Here is a 22796-nt window from a genome sequence, read left to right as displayed (position 1 = left end):
TTATAGACAGTGTTGGCGTCACATGGTCCATGGTGTCATGACGTTGGCCTGTGGGTAAGGTTTATGACCCTCCCCATGAATACCTTTCTCCCTTCTCTCTCTCTCTGACTCTACTGAGGGACTTTTGAATAGCCTTTGTTAAACATAGAGAGTCTGGGAACATCAAACAAGTGGAGGGAAAGGAACCATATTTCGGTAATAGAACCAGTTGAAAATATGCATTAGTACTTAATGAATATGATGTCAGTTCGGTCGTCATCTGAGACATTATGACTGATGACAGGACGACATAAACTGTATCTGGGAAAGTCTACACGTTATACAGTGGGGCAAAAAAGTATTTAGTCAGCCACCAATTGTGCAAGTTCTCCCACTTAAAAAGATGAGAGAGGCCTGTAATTTTCATCATAGGTACACTTCAACTATGACAGACAAAATGAGAAAAAAATATCCAGAAAATCACATTGTAGGATTTTTAATGAATTTATTTGCAAATTATGGTGGAAAATAAGTATTTGGTCAATAACAAAAGTTTATCTCAATACTTTGTTATATACCCTTTGTTGGCAATGACAGAGGTCAAACGTTTTCTATACATAAGGAAGCCCATCAAGCAAACACAAAAAACACAGGTGCAACTAATAAGACAAAACAAGGTATGACGTAAAGGTAACGTAAGGGTAATGGCGGACTGAAGGGATTTATGTAGAGCACCTCAAGATAAAACATAATATTCGAAATATCTGCTAAATTAGACTAAAATATTAGCACTACTTAATCTGGTGAGTGATAACCTTCAATCTGGACAATAACACAAAACAAATCCTAAAACTAGAGACATTTATCGACAAATATTACGAAAACAGGCAACAACCAAACATGACGGAGAGTAAGACAGGGGAACCGATTACAAAACGAAAACGTGACTCTTCTACAGACACTGATGATTTAATATTCTCACCACCGGGAATGGTAAAGGTCGAAACCGATCTGTTAAAATCAATAAATGACAAACTGGGTATACTTGAATTAGTTAGTAAGGATATAAAAGAGTTGAAGGCAAGCCTAGAGATGAGTGATGAAAAAGCTGCGACATTGGAGAAGCAAACACACGCGCTAAAAGGGACAGTCAATAAGATTGAAACCGAAATGAATGGAATTAAAAAGGAGAACACCGTTCTGAAGGAAACCTTACTGGACATACAAACTAGATCCATGAGAGAGAATTTGGTACTTACAGGTATCCAAGAAAAAGAAGGAGAAGTTCCTGAATCTATAGTTAGAGAGTTCCTCCTTACAGCGCTTCAGATTCCACGCGAAGTTATCGACAAAATCCAACTTGAACGCGTTCACCGCTTCGGACAGAGAGGGCAGAGGTACGAACGCCCAATCGTTGCCAAATTTGCTTCATTTAAAGATAAAATAATGGTTAAAAGCCTGGGTAAAAGACTTGCTGGGACCAAAATTGGCATGAATGATCAGTTTCCGAAGGAAATTGCAGAACGGCGCAAAGTTCTGTATCCAATTTTCAAAGAAAATAGATTAAAAGCGAAACGAGTAGCTCTCGTCATTGATAAACTATATATTGATAACCAGTTGTTCAGAGACACAAAGACTACTCCATGGTTATTTTAAAAATTACAAAGTTCTCATAGACGAGGGAAATAAACACAATTCAAGCCCGGTTACTGATTGTAACAATACAATAAAAAATATAGCTTTTCTATAAATCTTCACATATAACTAATTGAACACACAAGCACTAATTCAACATAGTGAAGATAAAAACTAAGTAAACAGAAGGCACAGTATGTGTGGATGGTATGGTTTGTGTTTATTTTTTATTTTATTTGTTATGTTTGGAAAGTTGAGTGAGTGAGTAATGAAATGGTTGCATATCCCAGAGCCAATGTATTGCTGTGAGCCGGGTATGAGAGGGCTTTCAATGTTGTTCAGATGATGGATATACTTTTATAATGAATTATACGTCTTATTTATTTATTGTCCTATCATGGAGAACTACATTTTTTATTTATTTTTTTATAAATTATATCTAATTATTTATTATCCTATTTTAATGGTACGGTCCATGGCACTATACCCTAGACACCCACCTGAATGACCCAGATACTAAGGAGAAGTCCCTAACTGTTTTATGTGCCCGCTGTAAGCGGTCTGTATGCAGCTAAAATGAGGTCAGAGACCAAGAGCAGCACTGCCCCCTCAAGATTCTGAGCCTGCTTGGCAGGGTTGGTCCTGCAAAGCCAAAGCCCCATAAAGGGAGAGCATAATATACAAGGAAATTCTCAAAGCTGCTAATGAGAACCTTGACGACCTTGTACCTAGCCGGTGGGGATTCCGGTGGGGTGCCCCCACCCAGGCAGTGGCAGTGCTGGCAACACTAGCTGCAGTAACCCATGGGGAGGGGGTCACACTCGGACATTCAGAGAGGGGGTATATTATTGTGGCCCTGGCGGCACAAAATCAAAGTCGGACTGCATGGAGATGCGTGGGGACATGGTCATGACGGGTGGCCGTATTGTGGGTGTTTCAGGAATAAGGTGTACATTTGACCTCCATTATCTAGGATATGACAATGGTAAATAAATCTCTCAATTTTTGCTAATTTTTTGTGCGGTCTTGCAGGCCTTCTCATGCAGCTGCAACTGCAAGTGCATTTGTAAATCATGACCCATCTTGAGTTGGGCTCTGGGATGGTGCAATTGTTGAGAAAGTGAGCTTATGGTTGTGTGGGGGTAAGGGCTGAGTGTGTGTGGGTGTATGTGTGTATCCCACAACTGTTGCGAAGGAAGAAGTAAAAGATGTTAGGGACAATAGAGGATGATCCACAGATATATATAATACAAATCGAGGTGAGGGCAATGGAAATGCATATGGCAATTGATCTTCTTCAATTCGGTAAATGGCACTGTATGCTCTTTTCAAAGAATGGATCCCAGTCGGTTCAGGGCTATGGGATACAGGGGGTCGAGGGTGGTCTGCCGGGCATTGGGATGACAAGCCATCTCGAGATGAGGCCTTTTAGCGGGTGGAATAGTAGGGACCAATTGGAGGTTTACTTAGTAGAAATGCAAATATCATGGTACAACTATATAGACACTCAATCATTATGTTACTTTTTAATAGTACGTTTACAAAAATATATTCTGATTAAAAGAATGAAAGGTGTGTCTCATTATGGTAAGTGGTGAAATAAGTATAGCCAGTTACAATTGTAATGGCTTAGCAGATAATAAGAAAAGACGATCAGTATTTACCTGGCTAAAAGAGAAGGATTATAATATCTATTGTTTACAGGAAACCCATTCAACAGTTTTAGATGAAGTTTTGTGGAAAAAGAACTGGGGGGGCAAAATATATTTCTCCCATGGGCAAAGAAATTCAAAAGGGGTGATGGTTTTAATTAACAATAATTTTGATCCAAATGTGCAAATTGTCCAAACAGATCCTCAAGGTAGATGGATTATTTTAAATATGTTATTGGACAATAAACAAATATGGCTTGTTAACCTATACGGTCCGAATAATGATGATCCAAGCTTCTTTGAAAATATATATAAGAATTTATCAACTCTACAAGCAACACTAGACTCTATTATTATAGTGGGAGATTTTAATACGGTCTTAAATACCTCTATAGACCGGAAAGGAAATCACACTACAAACTATCACCCTCAGGCACTTAAGGAAATCATGAATGTCATGGATATATTGGAATTAGTGGATATATGGAGACTTAAATACCCTGATTTAGTGAGATATACATGGCGGAGGCTGAATCAAGCTAGTCGTCTTGACTACTTTCTTATACCATTCTCTCTGGCACCAAAAGTTAAAAAAGTGTTGATAGGGGACAGAATGCGGTCGGATCATCACATAATTGGCATATATATTTCTCTTACAGAATTTCCACGTGGGCGAGGATATTGGAAATTTAATCAAAGTCTACTAGATGATAAATTGTTTAGAACTAGGACAGAAGATTTTATAACTGACTTTTTCAGACATAACATAGGTACAGCAGATCCCCTTATTGTATGGGACACTTTTAAGTGTGCCTTTAGAGGCCATGCAATTCAGTACTCATCTATAAAACAAAGGGAATTTAGATCAAAAGAGTCCATATTAACAAAGGAAATTGAAGGACTAACAGTACAGTTAGATAGCAATAAAAACGGTACCATAGAGGCACAGAATAAGTTAGAGGAAAAACAAAAAGAAATGGAGGAACTTATTCAAGAAAGATCCAGTGTAATATATTATAAAAATAAAGCGAACTGGATGGAATATGGGGAAAAATGCACCAAATTCTTTTTCAATCTTCAATATAGAAATGCTACCAAAATTTTTTTATTAAAACTTGTTACAAATGATGGAGTCACGCATGATTCACCAAATGATATTTTGAAAGAGGAAGTAAAGTACTTTAAGAATATGTTTTCGTTTCAGGCTCCTCCATCTCCACTAACTGAAACTAATTGTATGGATTTTTTTCCTATTAATAATGTAAAATTAACATCTGTACAGAAAGACTCATGTGAAGGCCAAATTACAGAGGAGGAACTGCTTGATGCAATTGGGGCCTTTAAGGATGGGAAAACTCCAGGGCTGGATGGCATACCAGTGGAAGTATACAAAACTTTTTTTGATATACTCAAAGGACCATTATTAGCTTGTTTTAACCACTCCTATATAAATGGTAGATTATCAGACACGCAACAAGAAGGTCTGATATCGTTATTACTGAAACAGGACCCAAGTGGTATATATAAAGATCCAGTCCAATTAAAAAATTGGAGACCTCTTACACTTCAGTGTTGTGATGCAAAAATCCTAGCAAAATGCTTGGCGCATAGAATAAAAAAAGTTTTGTCAGATATTATTCATCCTAATCAGACAGGTTTTTTACATGGACGATACATTGGAGATAATATAAGGCAAGTACTGGAAACAATAGAACACTATGAAATATCGGGGACACCAGGTCTGGTTTTCATAGCTGATTTTGAAAAGGCTTTTGATAAAGTACGACTGGAGTTTATATATAAATGCCTAGAATATTTCAATTTTGGGGAATCTCTTATAAAATGGGTTAAAATTATGTATAGTAACCCTAGGTGTAAAATAGTAAATAATGGCTACATCTCAGAAAGTTTTAAACTATCTAGAGGAGTAAAACAAGGTTGTCCACTATCGGCATATCTATTTATTATTGCCATCGAAATGTTAGCTGTTAAAATTAGATCAAACATTAATATTAATGGATTAGAAATCCGTGGCTTAAAAACTAAGGTGTCATTGTACGCTGATGATTCATGTTTTCTTTTAAAACCACAACTAGAGTCTCTCCACGGCCTCATAGAGGATCTAGATACCTTTGCTATCCTCTCTGGATTAAAACCAAATTATGATAAATGTACCATATTACGTATTGGATCACTAAAAAATACACATTTTATATTGCCATGTAGTTTACCAATTAAATGGTCTGACGGAGATGTGGACATACTCGGTATAAAAATCCCAAAAGAAAGAAATGATCTCACTCCAATAAATTTTTATAGAAAGTTAGCAAAAATAGATAAGATCTTGCTACCATGGAAAGGAAAATACTTGTCTATTTGTGGAAAAATCACCCTGATTAACTCTTTAGTCATATCACAGTTTACCTATTTGCTTATGGTTTTGCCTACACCTAGTGACCTGCTTTTTAAATTATATGAACAAAAAATATTCCATTTTATTTGGAACGGCAAGCCAGATAAAATTAAAAGGGCCTATTTATATAACGAATATGAATTCGGAGGGCAGAAATTATTAAATATTAAAGCATTAGACCTCTCACTAAAGGCATCAGTCATACAAAAGTTATACTTAAATCCAAACTGGTTCTCTAGTAAATTGGTACGAATGTCTCATCCTATGTTCAAGAAGGGCCTTTTTCCCTTTATTCAGATTACACCTGCTCACTTTCGGTTGTTTGAAAAGGAAATAATCTCCAAAATATCCTTATTTTTTAAACAAGCCTTAGAAAGTTGGTTGCAATTTCAGTTTAATCCACCTGAAAGGACGGAACAAATAGTACAACAAATATTGTGGTTAAATTCAAATATAGTAATTGATAAAAAAACTGTATTTATCGAAGAAATGTTTAAAAAAGGTATAATTTTTGTGAATGATATCATAAATAGGACTGGTGGAGTTATGTCACACATGCAGCTAACACAGACATATGGAAATGTCTGCTCTACCCAAAATTACAACCAATTAATTGCAGCATTACCACAAAAATGGAAGAGGCAAGTAGAAGGGGAAAAAAGTAAGGAACTTGTATGTCGGCCCTGTATTAAAGAACATAAATGGTTAAAGAAAAGTGTGATAAATAAAAACATATACCAATTTCATTTAAGGACCAAAAAACTGACAGCTGTGCCATATAAATTGCAAAATAGTTGGGAAGAGATTTTCGATGTACCCATTCCATGGCACATGGTTTATGAATTGATACGCAAAACAACGCCGGATTCAAAACTTCGAATTTTTCAATTTAAATTACTGTACAAAATTCTTGCAACTAATAGAATGTTATATATATGGGGTATACAATCTTCCCAGCTCTGCAGATTCTGTTGTGAGGAGGCAGAGTCATTAGATCATTTATTTTGGTATTGTCCATATGTAGCTCGTTTTTGGTCACAGGTCCAGGAATGGCTGAAGAATTGCAACATTTGCCTAGAACTAACGCTACAGATAGCAATACTGGGGGATTTGAAAAGCCATAGTCAATCAATCAATAATATAATAATTATTTTAGCAAAAATGTTTATTTTTAATTTACAATCTGTAGAAGCTATGAGAATAGGAAGGTTCAAATCTTTTGTGAAGCATCACAGCACAGTTGAAAAATATATGGCAAATAAAAATCCGAAATGGATGATGTTGGAAGATAGATGGGAAGGGTTGAGTGGAACTGAAGGGTGGGACTAATAACAAGATAAACAATGTAGGGCATACGGGATCTGTGAAATGTGTATAGGTGCGGAGCTTTTGTGAAATAGCACAGTTACAAGTGGAAATAAAATTGGATGGACAACAGAAATAGAGGAAGGACTAAGAACAAACAAGAGAGAACTATTATAAAGTAGTCTGTGTCTGTAAAATAGGTATAAGATGTATAAATTGAAGGTAAAAGCAGAAGTGTTTATTAGTTTACTCCAATTGGGGGAGCGGTGGTAGGGTTGCGGGGAATAATAATAAAGGTATATTCTTTAAAAAAGTATGTATGTCTATATAGGTATGTGTATGTATATATGTATATATGTATGCATGCGTGTATGGATATATATATTTACCCAAAAAAATATGGGGGATTGGAAATGATGCAGACAATTACATTGGAAGCAACATTCTTTCCGCAATATTAAGCTGATCCACCCCAAAAAAAAATAAAAAAAAATATATATATAAAAAAAAATAAGACAAAACAAACAGAAAACGAAAAAGGGATCGGTGGCGGCTAGTAGGCCGGTGACGACGACCGCCGAGCACCGCCCGAACAGGCAGGGGAGCCAACTTCGGCGGAAGTCGTGACAGCTAGGGACGCTTTCCTTTATGACATAATTTGTAATCAAGGTATGATTCATTCTGTGTATATGTAATTCTGTGTGATTAGTTAGGTATTTAGTAAATAAATAATAAAACCAATTTTGTATTGCTGATTCAACTTGTTAGCCAGGGTTTGTGAAGATAACCAAGAATTTACAACTTTCAGATGAGACTGAAATAAGGTGACGATTAATATTGACTGCTATTGATGTAAAATATTACTAGGTCTTTAACCTTTACCGCTCCAGCGTTCCGCCAGCGGAACTCCTCCCACATTCCACTGAAAAGGCAGAGCGCGAAATTCAAAATATATTCTTTTGAAATATTTAACTTTCACACATTAACAAGTCCAATACAGCAAATGAAAGGTACACATCTTGTGAATCCAGCCAACATGTCCGATTTTTTAAAATGTTTTACAGCGAAAACAGCACGTATATTTATGTTAGCTCACCACCAAATACAAAAAAGGACAGACATTTTTCACAGCACAGGTAGCATGCACAAAGCCAACCTAACTAACCAAGAACCAACCAAACTAACCAACAAACAACTTCATCAGATGACAGTCTTATAACATGTTATTCAATAAATCTATGTTTTGTTCGAAAAATGTGCATATTTGAGGTATAAATCAGTTTTACATTGCAGCTACCATCACAGCTACCGTCAAAAATAGCACCGAAGCAGCCAGAGTAATTATAGAGACCAACGTGGAATACCTAAATACTCATCATAAAACATTTCTGAAAAATGCATCGTGTACAGCAAATGAAAGACAAGCATCTTGTGAATCCAGCCAATATTTCAGATTTTTTAAGTGTTTTACAGCGAAAACACAATATAGCATTATATTAGCTTACTACAATAGCCTACCACACTACCGCATTCATTCATCAAGGCACGTTAGCGATAGCAATAGGCACGTTAGCGTTAGCGAATAAACCAGCAAAAGATATTAATTTTCACTAACCTTCATAAACCTTCCTCAGATGACAGTCCTATAACATCAGGTTATACATACACTTATGTTTTGTTCGAAAATGTGCATATTTAGAGCTGAAATCAGTGGTTATCCATTATGCTAACGTAGCTTATTTTTCCCAGAATGTGCGGATATTTCTATTAGACTCTCACCTATTCTGACCAAATAGCTATTCATAAACATTACAAAAAAATACATGTTGTATAGGAAATGATAGATACACTAGTTCTTAATGCAATCGCAGTGTTAGAATTCTAAAAATATCTTCATTACGACATAAGGCTTATGTTATAGCGAGAGAGTGGCCAAAACCTGGGCGCAAAACTACTAGTACACAGTTCGACAGATATATGAAATAGCATCACAAAATGGGTCCTACTTTTGCTGATCTTCCATCAGAATGTTGGACAAGGGGTCCTTTGTCCAGAACAGTCGTTGTTTGGATTTAGAACATCATTTTTCCCTCTTGAATTAGCAAGCACACTGGCCAAGTGGCGCAAAGCTTCCCATCGTCAACAAACACAGACAACGCAACACGCCTAACGTCCCGAATTTTTTTAAATAATCTAATAAAACTATATTGAAAAAACATACTTTACGATGATATTGTGACATGTATCAAATAAAATCAAAGCCGGAGATAGTAGTCGCCTATAACGACGGCTTTTCAGAAGGCAATTCCAGGTCCATGTTCGCGCTTTCCAGAAAACAAAAAATGGATGACTCGTCGTGCCAAGAGGATTTATTCCACCTCAGACCAAGATAAACACTTCATTTCTTCTCTCACTTCCTCTTGACATCTAGGGGAAGGTGTATGACGTGCATGTATACTCATACGTATCATGCCCATTTATAGGCAGGCCCTTGAACAGAGCATCATTTTCAGACTTTCCACTTCCTGGTCAGAAAGTGTGCTGCCAAATGAGTTCTGTTTTACTCACAGACAAAATTCAAACGGTTTTAGAAACTAGAGAGTGTTTTCTATCCAATAGTAATAATAATATGCATATTGTACGAACAAGAATTGAGTACGAGGCCGTTTAAATTGGGCACGTTTTTCCCCCAAAGTGACAACAGCGCCCTCTGTCCTCATCAGGTTTAAGAGTTTATTCGGAAGATAACAGCTCTATAAATATTATTTTGTGGTGCCCCGACTTTCTAGTTAATTACATTTACATGATTAGCTCAATCAGGTAATATTAATTACAGAGAAAGGATTTTATAGAATAGCATGTCATATCACTTAAATATTGAGTAGCCAGATAAAACATGCCCATTTCAAACGGCCTCGTACTCAATTCTTGCTCGTACAATATGCATATTATTATTACTATTGGATAGAAAACACTCTCTAGTTTCTAAAACCGTTTGAATTATTTCTCTGAGTGAAACAGAACTCGTTCTGCAGCACATTTCCTGACCAGGAAGTGGAATGTCTGAAATCGTCGCTCTGTTCAACTTCCTGCCTATACATGGGCATGGCACGTAAGAGTCTATGTACACTTCATAGGCCTTCCTCTGGATGTCAAGAGGCTGAGAGAGAAGAAATTTTGTGTTTATCTTCATCTGAATTGGAATACAAGGTCTTTGTATGACGTGTCCCTCATTTCCGGTACTCTGAAGCGCGCGACTTGGACAGTGGGATTGCCTTCTGTTTAGCTGCCGTTAGGGACGACAACTATCTCCGGCTCGGATTTTATTTGATACATGTGACCATATCATCGTAAAGTATGTTTTTTCAATATAGTTTAATCAGATTATTGAAATTTTTTCGGGAGTTTTGCCGTGTTCCGTTCTCTGACTTTGTTGACGTTGGAGAGATCTGTGCCACTCGGCTAGTGTGCATGCTAAATGAAGAGGGATATTTGCCGTTCCAGATCAAAACAACGACTGTTCTGGACAAAGGACACCTTGTCCAACATTCTGACGGAAGATCACCAAAAGTAAGAAACATTTTATGATGCTATTTCTAATATCTGTCATGCATGTGAACTGGTCGTCGGCGTCCAAGTGTTTCTGGCTATTGTGGCTACGCTAATATAACGCTACATTTTGTTTTCGCTGTAAAACATTTAATAAATCGGAAATATTGTCTGGAATCACAAGATGCCTGTCTTTCAATTGCTGTACACTATGTATTTTTCAGAAATGTTTTATGATGAGTAATTAGGTATTTGACGTTGGTGTCTGTAAATATTATGGCTGCTTTCGGTGCAATTTCTGATTGTAGCTGAAATGTAAACTATGATTTATACCTGAAATATGCAAATTTTTCGAACAAAACATATGCTATACAATAAATATGTTATCAGACTGTCATCTGATGAAGTTGTTTCTTGGTTAGTGGCTATTTATATCTTTATTTGGTCGAATTTGTGATAGCTACTGATGGAGTAAAAAACTGTTGGAGTAAAAAAAGTGGTGTCTTTTGCTAACGTGGTTAGCTAATAGATTTACATATTTTGTCTTCCCTGTAAAACATTTTAAAAATCGGACATGTTGGCTTGATTCACAAGATGTGTACCTTTCATATGCTGTATTGGACTTGTTAATGTGTGAAAGTTAAATATTAAAAAAAAATATCTTTTGAATTTCGCGCCCTGCACTTTGAGCTGGCTGTTGTCATAAGTGTACCGACGTCGGGCTTGCACGCCAAACAGGTTAAAGTTTAATACCCAAATAGCCTATACAGGTTTGATTTATCATTAAATTGATCAATCAGTAAAATTTGGTTTTTGCAAAACCATTCAGTGATCCAGTACTGACAGAAGTCAGAAGAAGCGGGAATCCCACGTGGCTTCGGCCTTAGGGAGAAGTGTACCATAGTACATAGTACCATAAGTGTAAACATAGTGATCTACTGTGTACACTTATGATATCCAATCAATGGAGATTGCATGGATTATCGTCTCATTCAATTTAATAAGTTAAATTGTTGAACATACCTTAATGTTCTTCCAATCAAATGAGACACTTTTAAACTTCTCATATTAACCTGGATGAAGCAACCTCTCAGGTTAATTAAAATGTAATATCCAGATAGCCTACCCAGGTAGGATTAATCATTGGCATTGATTGATTAATTCAATTTGCTTTTGCAAATTCATTCACGTCCAACTTCCACATTACTGACGGTTCGTCAACATCTATGAATAGATTAAACTTGTCTTTGCAGCTTCCAACAAATTCCAAACTCAAACTTTGAAAAAAAAAACAAGAACATTTTTCGTCAAAATGTTTCTAATAATGTGCAAGATATCAAAGGAGGTGGTCACCACTCCTCCGCTAATTAGTGAACCTCCACCCATAAAATGATTGATCTCTGACCTCAGCAGCGATACCAACCCTGATTATGCCATTAGCGAAAAAACAGCCGAAATTGCGAACGCTCTCCACAATCAACCATCAAACACAGGCCAACGTCATGACAATGGTTATGTACGTGTAGCTACCTACTTTCAGGAGGCTGTTGAGGGGAGGACGGCTCATAATAATGGCCGGAACGGAGCAAATGGAATGGCATCAAACACATGGAAACCATGGAAACCACGTGTTTGATGTTTTTGATACCATTCCATCTATTCCACTCCAGCCATTACCAAGAGCCTGTTCTCCCCAATTAAGGTGCCACCAACCTCCTGTGGACCTACTCATGCATAATACATGCTGGGATATTGGCCTTTCATCCTCTGTCTGTCTATACAATTTAAAGCACTCTGGAAACAGACACAGTCACAGATTGATGGGACATTTAAAGCACTATTCAGCCATTGTCTTCCAGAAAGTAGGAGTGTCGTAGAACTCAGGCCAGTCCCTCGACTGGGAGGAGTCAAACTCTAAAACGTAAGGAGATGTGCTTTTTTTTTCAAAAACAAATTATGTAAAACTGAACCAAAAATTAAACTTCACGCCAAAGGAAGTACAAGTGCTTATATTCCACTCTGAAATTAGGAAGTTTAATTTGTCTCTCTATTAGAATAAGATGTTTGTGTGTGTGTGTGTGTGTGTGTGTGTGTGTGTGTGTGTGTGTGTGTGTGTGTGTGTGTGTGTGTGTGTGTCTGTGTGTCTGTGTGTGTCTGTGTGTGTCTGTGTGTGTCTGTGTGTGTCTGTGTGTGTGTGTGTGTGTGTGTGTGTGTGTGTGTGTGTGACCTTACCTCCTCAACCATGGCCAGCATACGTCGAGTGCTCTCCAGTGACTGTGGAGAGAAAACACCCATATTAGAGAGTTGTCAGATGAATCTCTTCTCTACTACTGTATTGTACCACACACCTGGTGATGAATACACCTGGTGATGAATCTCTTCTCTACTACTGTATTGTACCACACACCTGGTGATGAATACACCTGGTGATGAATACACCTGGTGATGAATCTCTTCTCTACTACTGTATTGTACCACACACCTGGTGATGAATACACCTGGTGATGAATACACCTGGTGATGAATACACCTGGTGATGAATCTCTTCTCTACTACTGTATTGTACCACACACCTGGTGATGAATACACCTGGTGATGAATACACCTGGTGATGAATCTCTTCTCTACTACTGTATTGTACCACACACCTGGTGATGAATACACCTGGTGATGAATACACCTGGTGATGAATACACCTGGTGATGAATCTCTTCTCTACTACTGTATTGTACCTCACACCTGCTGATGAATACACTTGGTGGCGAATACACCTGGTGATGAATACAGCTGGTGATGAATACACTTGGTGGTGAATGTCTTCTCTACTACTGTACTGTACCACACACCTGATGGGGAATACACCTGGTGGGGAATACACCTGGTGGGGAATACACCTGGTGATGAATACACCTGGTGATGAATACACTTGGTGATGAATCTCTTCTCTACTACTGTACTGTACCACACACCTGATGGGGAATACACCTGGTGGGGAATACACCTGGTGATGAATACACCTGGTGATGAATACACCTGGTGATGAATACACCTGGTGATGAATACACTTGGTGATGAATACACCTAGTGATGAATACACCTGGTGATGAATACACCTGGTGATGAATACACTTGGTGGCGAATACACCTGGTGATGAATACACCTGGTGATGAATACACCTGGTGATGAATACACCTGGTGATGAATCTCTTCTCTACTACTGTATTGTACCACACACCTCGTGATGAATACACCTGGTGATGAATACACCTGGTGATGAATCTCTTCTCTACTACTGTATTGTACCTCACACCTGCTGATGAATACACTTGGTGGCGAATACACCTGGTGATGAATACAGCTGGTGATGAATACACTTGGTGGTGAATACACTTGGTGGTGAATCTCTTCTCTACTACTGTACTGTACCACACACCTGATGGGGAATACACCTGGTGATGAGTACACCTGGTGATGAATACACCTGGTGGGGAATACACCTGGTGGGGAATACACCTGATGGGGAACACACTTGGTGGGGAATACACCTGGTGATGAGTACACCTGGTGATGAATACACCTGGTGGGGAATACACCTGGTGATGAATACACCTGGTGATGAATACACCTGGTGATGAATACACCTAGTGATGAATACACCTGGTGATGAATACACCTGGTGATGAATCTCTTCTCTACTACTGAACTGTACCTCACACCTGGTGATGAATACACTTGGTGGCGAATACACCTGGTGATGAATACACCTGGTGATGAATACACCTGGTGATGAATCTCTTCTCTACTACTGTATTGTACCTCACACCTGCTGATGAATACACTTGGTGGCGAATACACCTGGTGATGAATACAGCTGGTGATGAATACACTTGGTGGTGAATACACTTGGTGGTGAATGTCTTCTCTACTACTGTACTGTACCACACACCTGATGGGGAATACACCTGGTGGGGAATACACCTGGTGATGAATACACCTGGTGATGAATACACTTGGTGATGAATCTCTTCTCTACTACTGTACTGTACCACACACCTGATGGGGAATACACCTGGTGGGGAATACACCTGGTGATGAATACACCTGGTGATGAATACACCTGGTGATGAATACACCTGGTGATGAATACACTTGGTGATGAATACACCTAGTGATGAATACACCTGGTGATGAATACACCTGGTGATGAATCTCTTCTCTACTACTGAACTGTACCTCACACCTGGTGATGAATACACTTGGTGGCGAATACACCTGGTGATGAATACACCTGGTGATGAATACACCTGGTGATGAATACACCTGGTGATGAATCTCTTCTCTACTACTGTATTGTACCACACACCTCGTGATGAATACACCTGGTGATGAATACACCTGGTGATGAATACACCTGGTGATGAATCTCTTCTCTACTACTGTATTGTACCTCACACCTGCTGATGAATACACTTGGTGGCGAATACACCTGGTGATGAATACAGCTGGTGATGAATACACTTGGTGGTGAATACACTTGGTGGTGAATCTCTTCTCTACTACTGTACTGTACCACACACCTGATGGGGAATACACCTGGTGATGAGTACACCTGGTGATGAATACACCTGGTGGGGAATACACCTGGTGGGGAATACACCTGATGGGGAACACACTTGGTGGGGAATACACCTGGTGATGAGTACACCTGGTGATGAATACACCTGGTGGGGAATACACCTGGTGATGAATACACCTGGTGATGAATACACCTGGTGATGAATACACCTAGTGATGAATACACCTGGTGATGAATACACCTGGTGATGAATCTCTTCTCTACTACTGAACTGTACCTCACACCTGGTGATGAATACACTTGGTGGCGAATACACCTGGTGATGAATACACCTGGTGATGAATACACTTGGTGGTGAATACACTTGGTGGTGAATCTCTTCTCTACTACTGTACTGTACCACACACCTGATGGGGAATACACCTGGTGGGGAATACACCTGATGGGGAATACACTTGGTGGCGAATACACCTGGTGATGAGTACACCTGGTGAGGAATACACCTGGTGGGGAATACATCTGATGGGGAAAACACTTGGTGGGCAATACACCTGGTGATGAGTACACCTGGTGATGAATACACCTGGTGGGGAATACACCTGGTAATGAATATACCTGGTAATGAATACACCTGGTGGGGCACACACCTGGTATACCATATGATTAACATTGACAAACAGTCATATCATTAACATATCATTAACATATTAACATTGACACACAGTGAGCTATATCATTAACATATCATTAACATATTAACATTGACACACAGTGAGCTATATCATTAACATATCATTAGCATTGACACACAGTGAGCTATATCATTAACATATCATTGACATATTAACATTGACACACAGTGAGCTATATCATTAACATATCATTAACATTGACACACAGTGAGCTATATCATTAAAATATCATTAACATATTAACATTGACCCACAGTGAGCTACCAATTCTTCACAATCCCACTGGATTTTTGACCGGTTCTCCTCACTCTTTCCCTCTTTTTCCATCTATCCCCCTTTCCATACATATATCATTCCCTCTAAATGTGTTTATTTATCTCACTCGATCTCCCCCTCCTTCTCCTCTGCTCTGCTTCTCCCTTCCCCTCCTCAATCTCCCTCTCTCCCTCCTCCCATTCCTCCCTCCTTCCCTTCTTCCCTGCCTCCCTCCCTCCCATTCCTCTACTTATCTAATCTCTCTCTCTCTCTCTCTCTCTTTCTCTCTTGTCTCCCTCTCTCTCCAGAGCCTGGTTGGATTACATTATCCCTCCCTGAATGTTTAATAGGTCCATTTGAGCTAGTGTGTTATTCTGGCCATCTGAATTAAGGCTGTGCCCCACTCAGAAAGGACAGGCTAGAGAGATGTACAGTTAACACTGTCTAAAACACCCGCAGCAAAACCATGGGAACATGGACACAGTAGGACAAATAACCCATAACCATGACACTTAGTTTATGACAAATATAGTTTATGTCTGACTAACGGTAGTTGACACGCAGTGCTCAATAACAGAGAGAGGAGAACAGAGAGAGAATAACAGTGACATGGATAACAAGACAACTGAACCAGGGATTATTAATGTGAGATTATTAATGTGAGATTATAACGCATTGTCAATCTGTGTTCAAATCAACCCAAGGACAGTAGGCTACATGCGACAGTATGTTAGGGTGAGATATTAGACAATGCATTCTGTTACCGACCTCAGACGCCACACGTTCACCCTGCGGGGTGACAGACGGAGGGGATCATATTACACTTTTCCCAAAGATGCAGGAAAGTTCACAAGACAAGAGATTTATCTGTGTCGATGTGTGATTATATCAAATGTTGTCATCCCTTTGATTATCAACCCAGACCAGACTGATGGCCATTTTAGAAAAAATACTTCCTGTGCCATGCAAGGTTTTTGTCCACTAACCCGAGTCAAATACTCAAGTGATCTTGACACAAAGTGGGATTTGGCTGATAATGGGCCAATATCTGGATGTATGTTATTATTGACACCAATCAGGCAGTCCTAGGGCTGGCACTACCTCAAAGAGTCAACAAAGGTCCTGTCATGTAACAGATTGACGTTTATTGTCATGAGTCTTGTCCTGGAGGTAGAACTGAGTGGTTTCTGCTAAACGGGCCAGCTGAAAAGTCAAAATTGGCTACAGTGGCTTGCGAAAGTATTCACCCCCCTTGGCATTTTTATTTTGTTGCCTTACAAACTGGAAACACAATCTGTTAACTTACACAGATTGTAAAATACAAGGTAAGTAGTAGGCTACAGATAGCAATGTGCTGTACATTATTCATAAAATAAACACAAATGTACACACACACAATGTATCAGACCAAAAATAAAATGGTGTGTTTCAGGCAGGGTCTGGTTGACTCAGCTTAGCTTAGAGCAATACAGTCTATTTATAGTCAAACAGCACTCAAACATCTTTCTAATTCATGACTTGCATAGCCCCACATAGTCTCTCTCCCCTCAAGTACAGTTTGTTTTACAGTGTAGCTAAAGTGGAACGAAAAAGTTGACAGAGCTCTGATATGTAATAAAGACACTTAATTGTTTGCTTCTGTCTCAGGTGTGGAGCTCAAGGCTCAAGTGCTGATTCTCCTGTCCGTATTCAACCATATTCATTATGATCGAAAAGGATAAATCCTAAAATCAGCACTCGCAAGCTGAGATGCTTTTCAAATATGAGCCCTGATGTGGATCTCATTTTTGTGTTCATGAAACAATGATGTACACACACACAATGTATCAGTGGATCTCATTTGTGTTCATGAAACAACGAAGGTCTACTGTGAGCCGTCACTCAGGTTGGAGGTGTGTGTGTGAGGTGTGTGTGGTAGGTGTCTTTGTGTGTGTTTTTACCTCATCAGCTATCTGGTCCGCCTTCGTCTGCAGGCTTTCCAGCTCATTGCGCATGTCCGCTTCGTCTGCCATGGCTTTTGGGTTGTGAGATGGGCGTCGGCGTCCAAACAATGAGAAAAGTGGCTACTATTGTAAAAACTGAGAAGAGAGGCAGAAGGAGAGAGAGAGAGAAGGGGAGAGAGAGAGAGGGGGGAGAGAGAGAGAAGGGGAGGGAGAGAGAGAAGAGAGAGGGAGAGAGAGAAGCAGAGGGAGAGAGAAAATAACAACCACTGTAAGTATCATCACGTTAGTGTTTGATGGCGATTAACAGAAAAAATGTCCACTTAGATTTGCTTAGAGATTATATATATGCAGAGAGCTCACAAATCAAATCAAATCAAATGTATTTATATAGCCCTTACATCAGCTGATGCCACAAAGTGCTGTACAGAAACCCAGCCTAAAACCCCAAACAGCAAGCAATGCAGGCGTAGAAGCACTGTGGCTAGGAAAAACTCCCTAGATAGGCCAAAACCTAGGATGAAACCGAGAGAGGAACCAGGTTATGAGGGGTGGCCAGTCCTCTTCTGGCTGTGCCGGGTGGAGATTATAACAGAACATGGCCAAGATGTTTAAATGTTCATAAATGACCAGCATGGTAAAATAATAATAATCACAGTAGTTGTCGAGGGTGAAACAGGTCAGCACCTCAGGAGTAAATGTCCGTTGGCTTTTCATAGCCGATCATTAAGAGTATCTCTACCGCTCCTGCTGTCTCTAGAGAGTTGAAAACAGCAGGTCTGGGACAGGTAGCACATCCGGTGAACCGGTCAGGGTTCCATAGCCGCAGGCAGAACAGTTGAAACTGGAGCAGCAGCACGGCCAGGTGGACATCACACACATGTCAAGCTGCATTTCAGATTCTGTAGGATCGGACGTTTCTTTGATAATGAATCCAGTCAACCATTAAACATTGTGGATGGCTCAGAGTTATCCCAGTTCTCAAAGTTTTGAGTCAAACAAGTAAAACATTTTGCGACCACCTTAACTGACGCATCGTTTAGACCAGGGAGGGGCAACCCCAGTCCCCGGGGGCCTGATTGATGTCCCACTGTTGCCCCAGCTAACACTGAATCCAATAATTAACTAATCATGATTTTCAGTTAAGAATGCAATTTGTTTAATTAGCTGTGTTTGCTAGGGATGGGGCAAAGTGTGACAATGCTACGGCCCCCAAGGACTGGAGTTGCCCCTCCCTGGTCTAGTCTAATCTCTCGTGGACAGATACATGTGCGTAAAATGTAGGATCTGTCGGGAATGAATGGGATGTGTGGGATAATATCAGTAATTCCAGTGTTTGGGTTTTTGACGCTGGTTAAATGGACTTAATAGGATGGTGCTTTGGCTGCGAGTTTCCTTTCGTGAGGGTGGAGACTTTGCATACTGGGAATTCTCCATTTAAAAAAAAACATGTATAGAGCTAGAATTTAATCACACAGCTGACCAAATTACGTAAGATTTCAGTTATGGGTTAACCTGAGATTAAGATCAGACAGACACAGCAGCCAAATCCCCCAAAGAAGAGTCCTTCCCTCTCTCTTATCCTTCCTGTGGTATCCCTGTCTAGTCTCCCTCACAGCTCTGAGAGATGCATATAATAGTTGAGATGGGTTCAGTCAGGCCTTTACACTAAGACCAGCACCCCTGGTAGGATTAAATGTTATTGTCACTGTGTAATGGTAATGCTCCTGTCAAGGGTCTCCTCTCTGCCTCCCAGACAGATGGCTTTAGCTCCCACTTCTCTATGAGAGCATCGGAAATCCATATCCATCCCTGGCTACCTTTCTCCAGGGAAATTAGAAACTTATCTCAAGTGTTTCCATAGGAGAGAGGGGGAGGTAGACTCTAAACTGAGAGGAGTTGGCAGATTTTTGTTTGTAATACAGGTTTTATTTCAGTTCACTTCAATCTGTTATTTATGTATTATATTTACGTAAGCGGAACCTGGCTTCCAGGTTTTCCGGAGCCTACTCCTTATCCAAAAAGCATATATATATTTTTGGTAATTTTTACGCCCTTTTTTCCCCCAATTTCGTGATTACGATCTTGTCTCATCGTTGCAACCCCCAACAGCCAAATCCTCCCCTAACCCGGACGACGGTGTGTTGGTGCAAAGGTTAAAATGCTGTAGAATTACTAGTCATGCTCTATATTGGTTTATAAATTACCTATCAAATCGTACACAATGTGTAATGGCGGATGGTTGTAAATCCATAGAGTCCATAGAGTTGTGCTCAGGTGTTCCGCAAGGTTGTACTTTGGGTCCACTGTTGTTCATCAACAACATTTGGGATCATATTGAAACACCAGATGTTCATGCAGATGATCCTGTTTTTCATTCAAGTGGTAGCAGTTACCATACAACACAATCTGTATGATTTGAAGCTGGTTCTGAATTCGGGTTAAACAAAATGCATGGTATTTTCAAATGCCAGACATTTTACTATTCATGTCATTGCTACATTGGATGTACATTCTATAGAGCAAGTCAAAGTGTACAAATATTTGGGAGTGTGGGTTGATGACAAGCTGAGCTGAGCTGTTCATGTAGAGAACTTGATAAGGAAGCTCGAGGTGTGAATAGGTTTTTATTACCGGCATAAGGCTTGTTTGTCTCTGGAGGCCAGAAAGGAGCAGGTACGATGTACATTACTGACAGTTTTAGATTTGAGTGATGTTAAAAACTCAGCAAAAAAAGAAACATCCCTTTTTCAGGACCCCGTCTTTCAAAGAAAAATCCAAATAACTTCACAGATCTTCATTGTACAGGGTTTAAACACTGTTTAAACACTGAGGGCTTGTAGGCCTGTTGTAAGGCAGGTCCTCACCATACATCACCGGCAACCACAACGCCTATAGGCACAAACCCACCGTCGCTGGACCAGACAGGACTTGCAAAAAGTCCTCTTCACTGACGAGTCGTGGTTTTGTCTCACCAGGGGTGATGGTCAGATTCGTGTTTATCGTCGAAGGAATGAGCGTTACACTGAGGCCTGTACTCTGGAGCGGGATCAATTTGGAGGTGGAGGGTCCGTCATGGTCTGTGGCGGTGTGTCACAGCATCATCGGACTGAGCTTGATGTCATTGCAGGCAATCTCAATGCTGTGCGTTACAGGGAAGACATCCTCCTCCCTCATGTGGTACCCTTCCTGCAGGCTCATCCTGACATGACCCTCCAGCATGACAATGCCACCAGCCATAATGCTCGTTCTGTGTGTGATTTCCTGCAAGACAGGAATGTCAGTGTTCTGCCATGGCCAGCGAAGAGCCCGATCTCAATCCCATTGAGCACATCTGGGACCTGTTGGATCGGAGGGTGAGGGCTAGGGCCATTCCCCCCAGAAATGTCCAGGAACTTGCAGGTGCCTTGGTGGAAGAGTGGCGTAACATCTGACAGCAAGAACGGGAAAATCTGGTGCAGTCCATGAGGAGGAGATGCACTGCAGTACTTAATGCAGCTGGTGGCCACACCAGATACTGACTGTTACTTTGATTTTGACCACCCCTTTGTTCAGGGACACATTATTCCATTTCTGTTAGTCACATGTCTGTGGAACTTGTTCAGTTTATGTCTCAGTTGTTGAATCTTGTTATGAACATACAAATATTTACACATGTTAAGTTTTCTGAAAATAAACGCAGTTGACAGTGAGAGGACGTTTCTTTTTTTGCTGAGTATATATATGGAGGCCTCAACCACTACCCTGAGAGCACTTGATTCAGTATATCATGCGGCCCGCAAGTTCATTACCAATCAAACACATCTAACACATCATTGTGATCTCTAGAGCACCGTTGGCTGGTCTTCATTGACCTTGTATAGGCCTAAACACTGGTAAACACTGATTTATAAGGCCATTGGGTAAAATGCCACTTTATCGCTGTTATTTTTAAAATCAGGTCAGAATAATAAATACAATTTACGGCCCCATTACGGCCCCATTTTAACAATACCAAAAATTAGAACAGGTCATGGAAGAAATAGTTTTAGTTACTCAGCTCCGTGGTCCTGGAATTCTCTCATGAACATTTTAAAATCTGATGATTTAGTTATGTTGGTGGTGTTTAAACACTTGTTTGATGTAAGTATCATAGAATAGTGTAATTGTCTTTGGGACAGCCGGTTTTTTAGTTATGACATTTGTGTTTCTTTACATACTATGTAATTGTTGTACTATAAGCGTCTATAGTTTTGTTCAATGTTGTGTCAGTATATGTATGTTGTTCTGACTGAAACTTTCTTTCCCCTGCTGCTGTTGGAACAGGTCTGTCTTGAAAAATAGACTTGATCTCTATGAGAAAAACCTGTATAAACAAAGGTTAAATAAAAATGTTTTAATTTTACATCTAGGCCTATACATCTTTACTTTAAATAACATCTAGGCCTATAGATGATGTACTTTAAATAACATCTAGGCCTATAGATGATGTACTTTAAATAACATCTAGGCCTATAGATGATGTACTTTAAATAACATCTAGGACTATAGATGATGTACTTTAAATAACATCTAGGACTATAGATGATGTACTTTAAATAACATCTAGGACTATAGATGATGTACTTTAAATAACATCTAGGACTATAGATGATGTACTTTAAATAACATCTAGGACTATAGATGATGTACTTTAAATAACATCTAGGACTATAGATGATGTACTTTAAATAACATCTAGGCCTATAGATGATGTACTTTAAATAACATCTAGGCCTATAGATGATGTACTTTAAATAACATCTAGGACTATAGATGAT

General features: G+C 39.5%; 1 protein-coding gene across 1 annotated transcript in view; it reads right to left on the bottom strand.

Annotated features, from left to right (window-relative positions):
* The window catches only part of LOC120023723 (synaptosomal-associated protein 25-B-like), a 49009-nt gene extending 30940 nt beyond the window's left edge, over positions 1-18069 (bottom strand). Inside the window, exons 1-2 of the mRNA XM_038967790.1 lie at positions 17998-18069; positions 12766-12807 (exon numbers count right to left, since the gene is read on the bottom strand). Coding sequence (XP_038823718.1) covers positions 12766-12807; positions 17998-18069 — 114 coding nt within the window. The remainder of the gene's footprint in view (positions 1-12765; positions 12808-17997) is intronic.
* Positions 18070-22796: the final 4727 nt, after the last annotated feature.

Source organism: Salvelinus namaycush, chromosome 28 (assembly GCF_016432855.1).
Source record: "Salvelinus namaycush isolate Seneca chromosome 28, SaNama_1.0, whole genome shotgun sequence".
In the NCBI taxonomy this organism is placed as follows: domain Eukaryota; kingdom Metazoa; phylum Chordata; class Actinopteri; order Salmoniformes; family Salmonidae; genus Salvelinus; species Salvelinus namaycush.
Note: the sequence above shows the minus strand (reverse complement) of the source record. Positions and strands in the feature narration are given on the sequence as shown.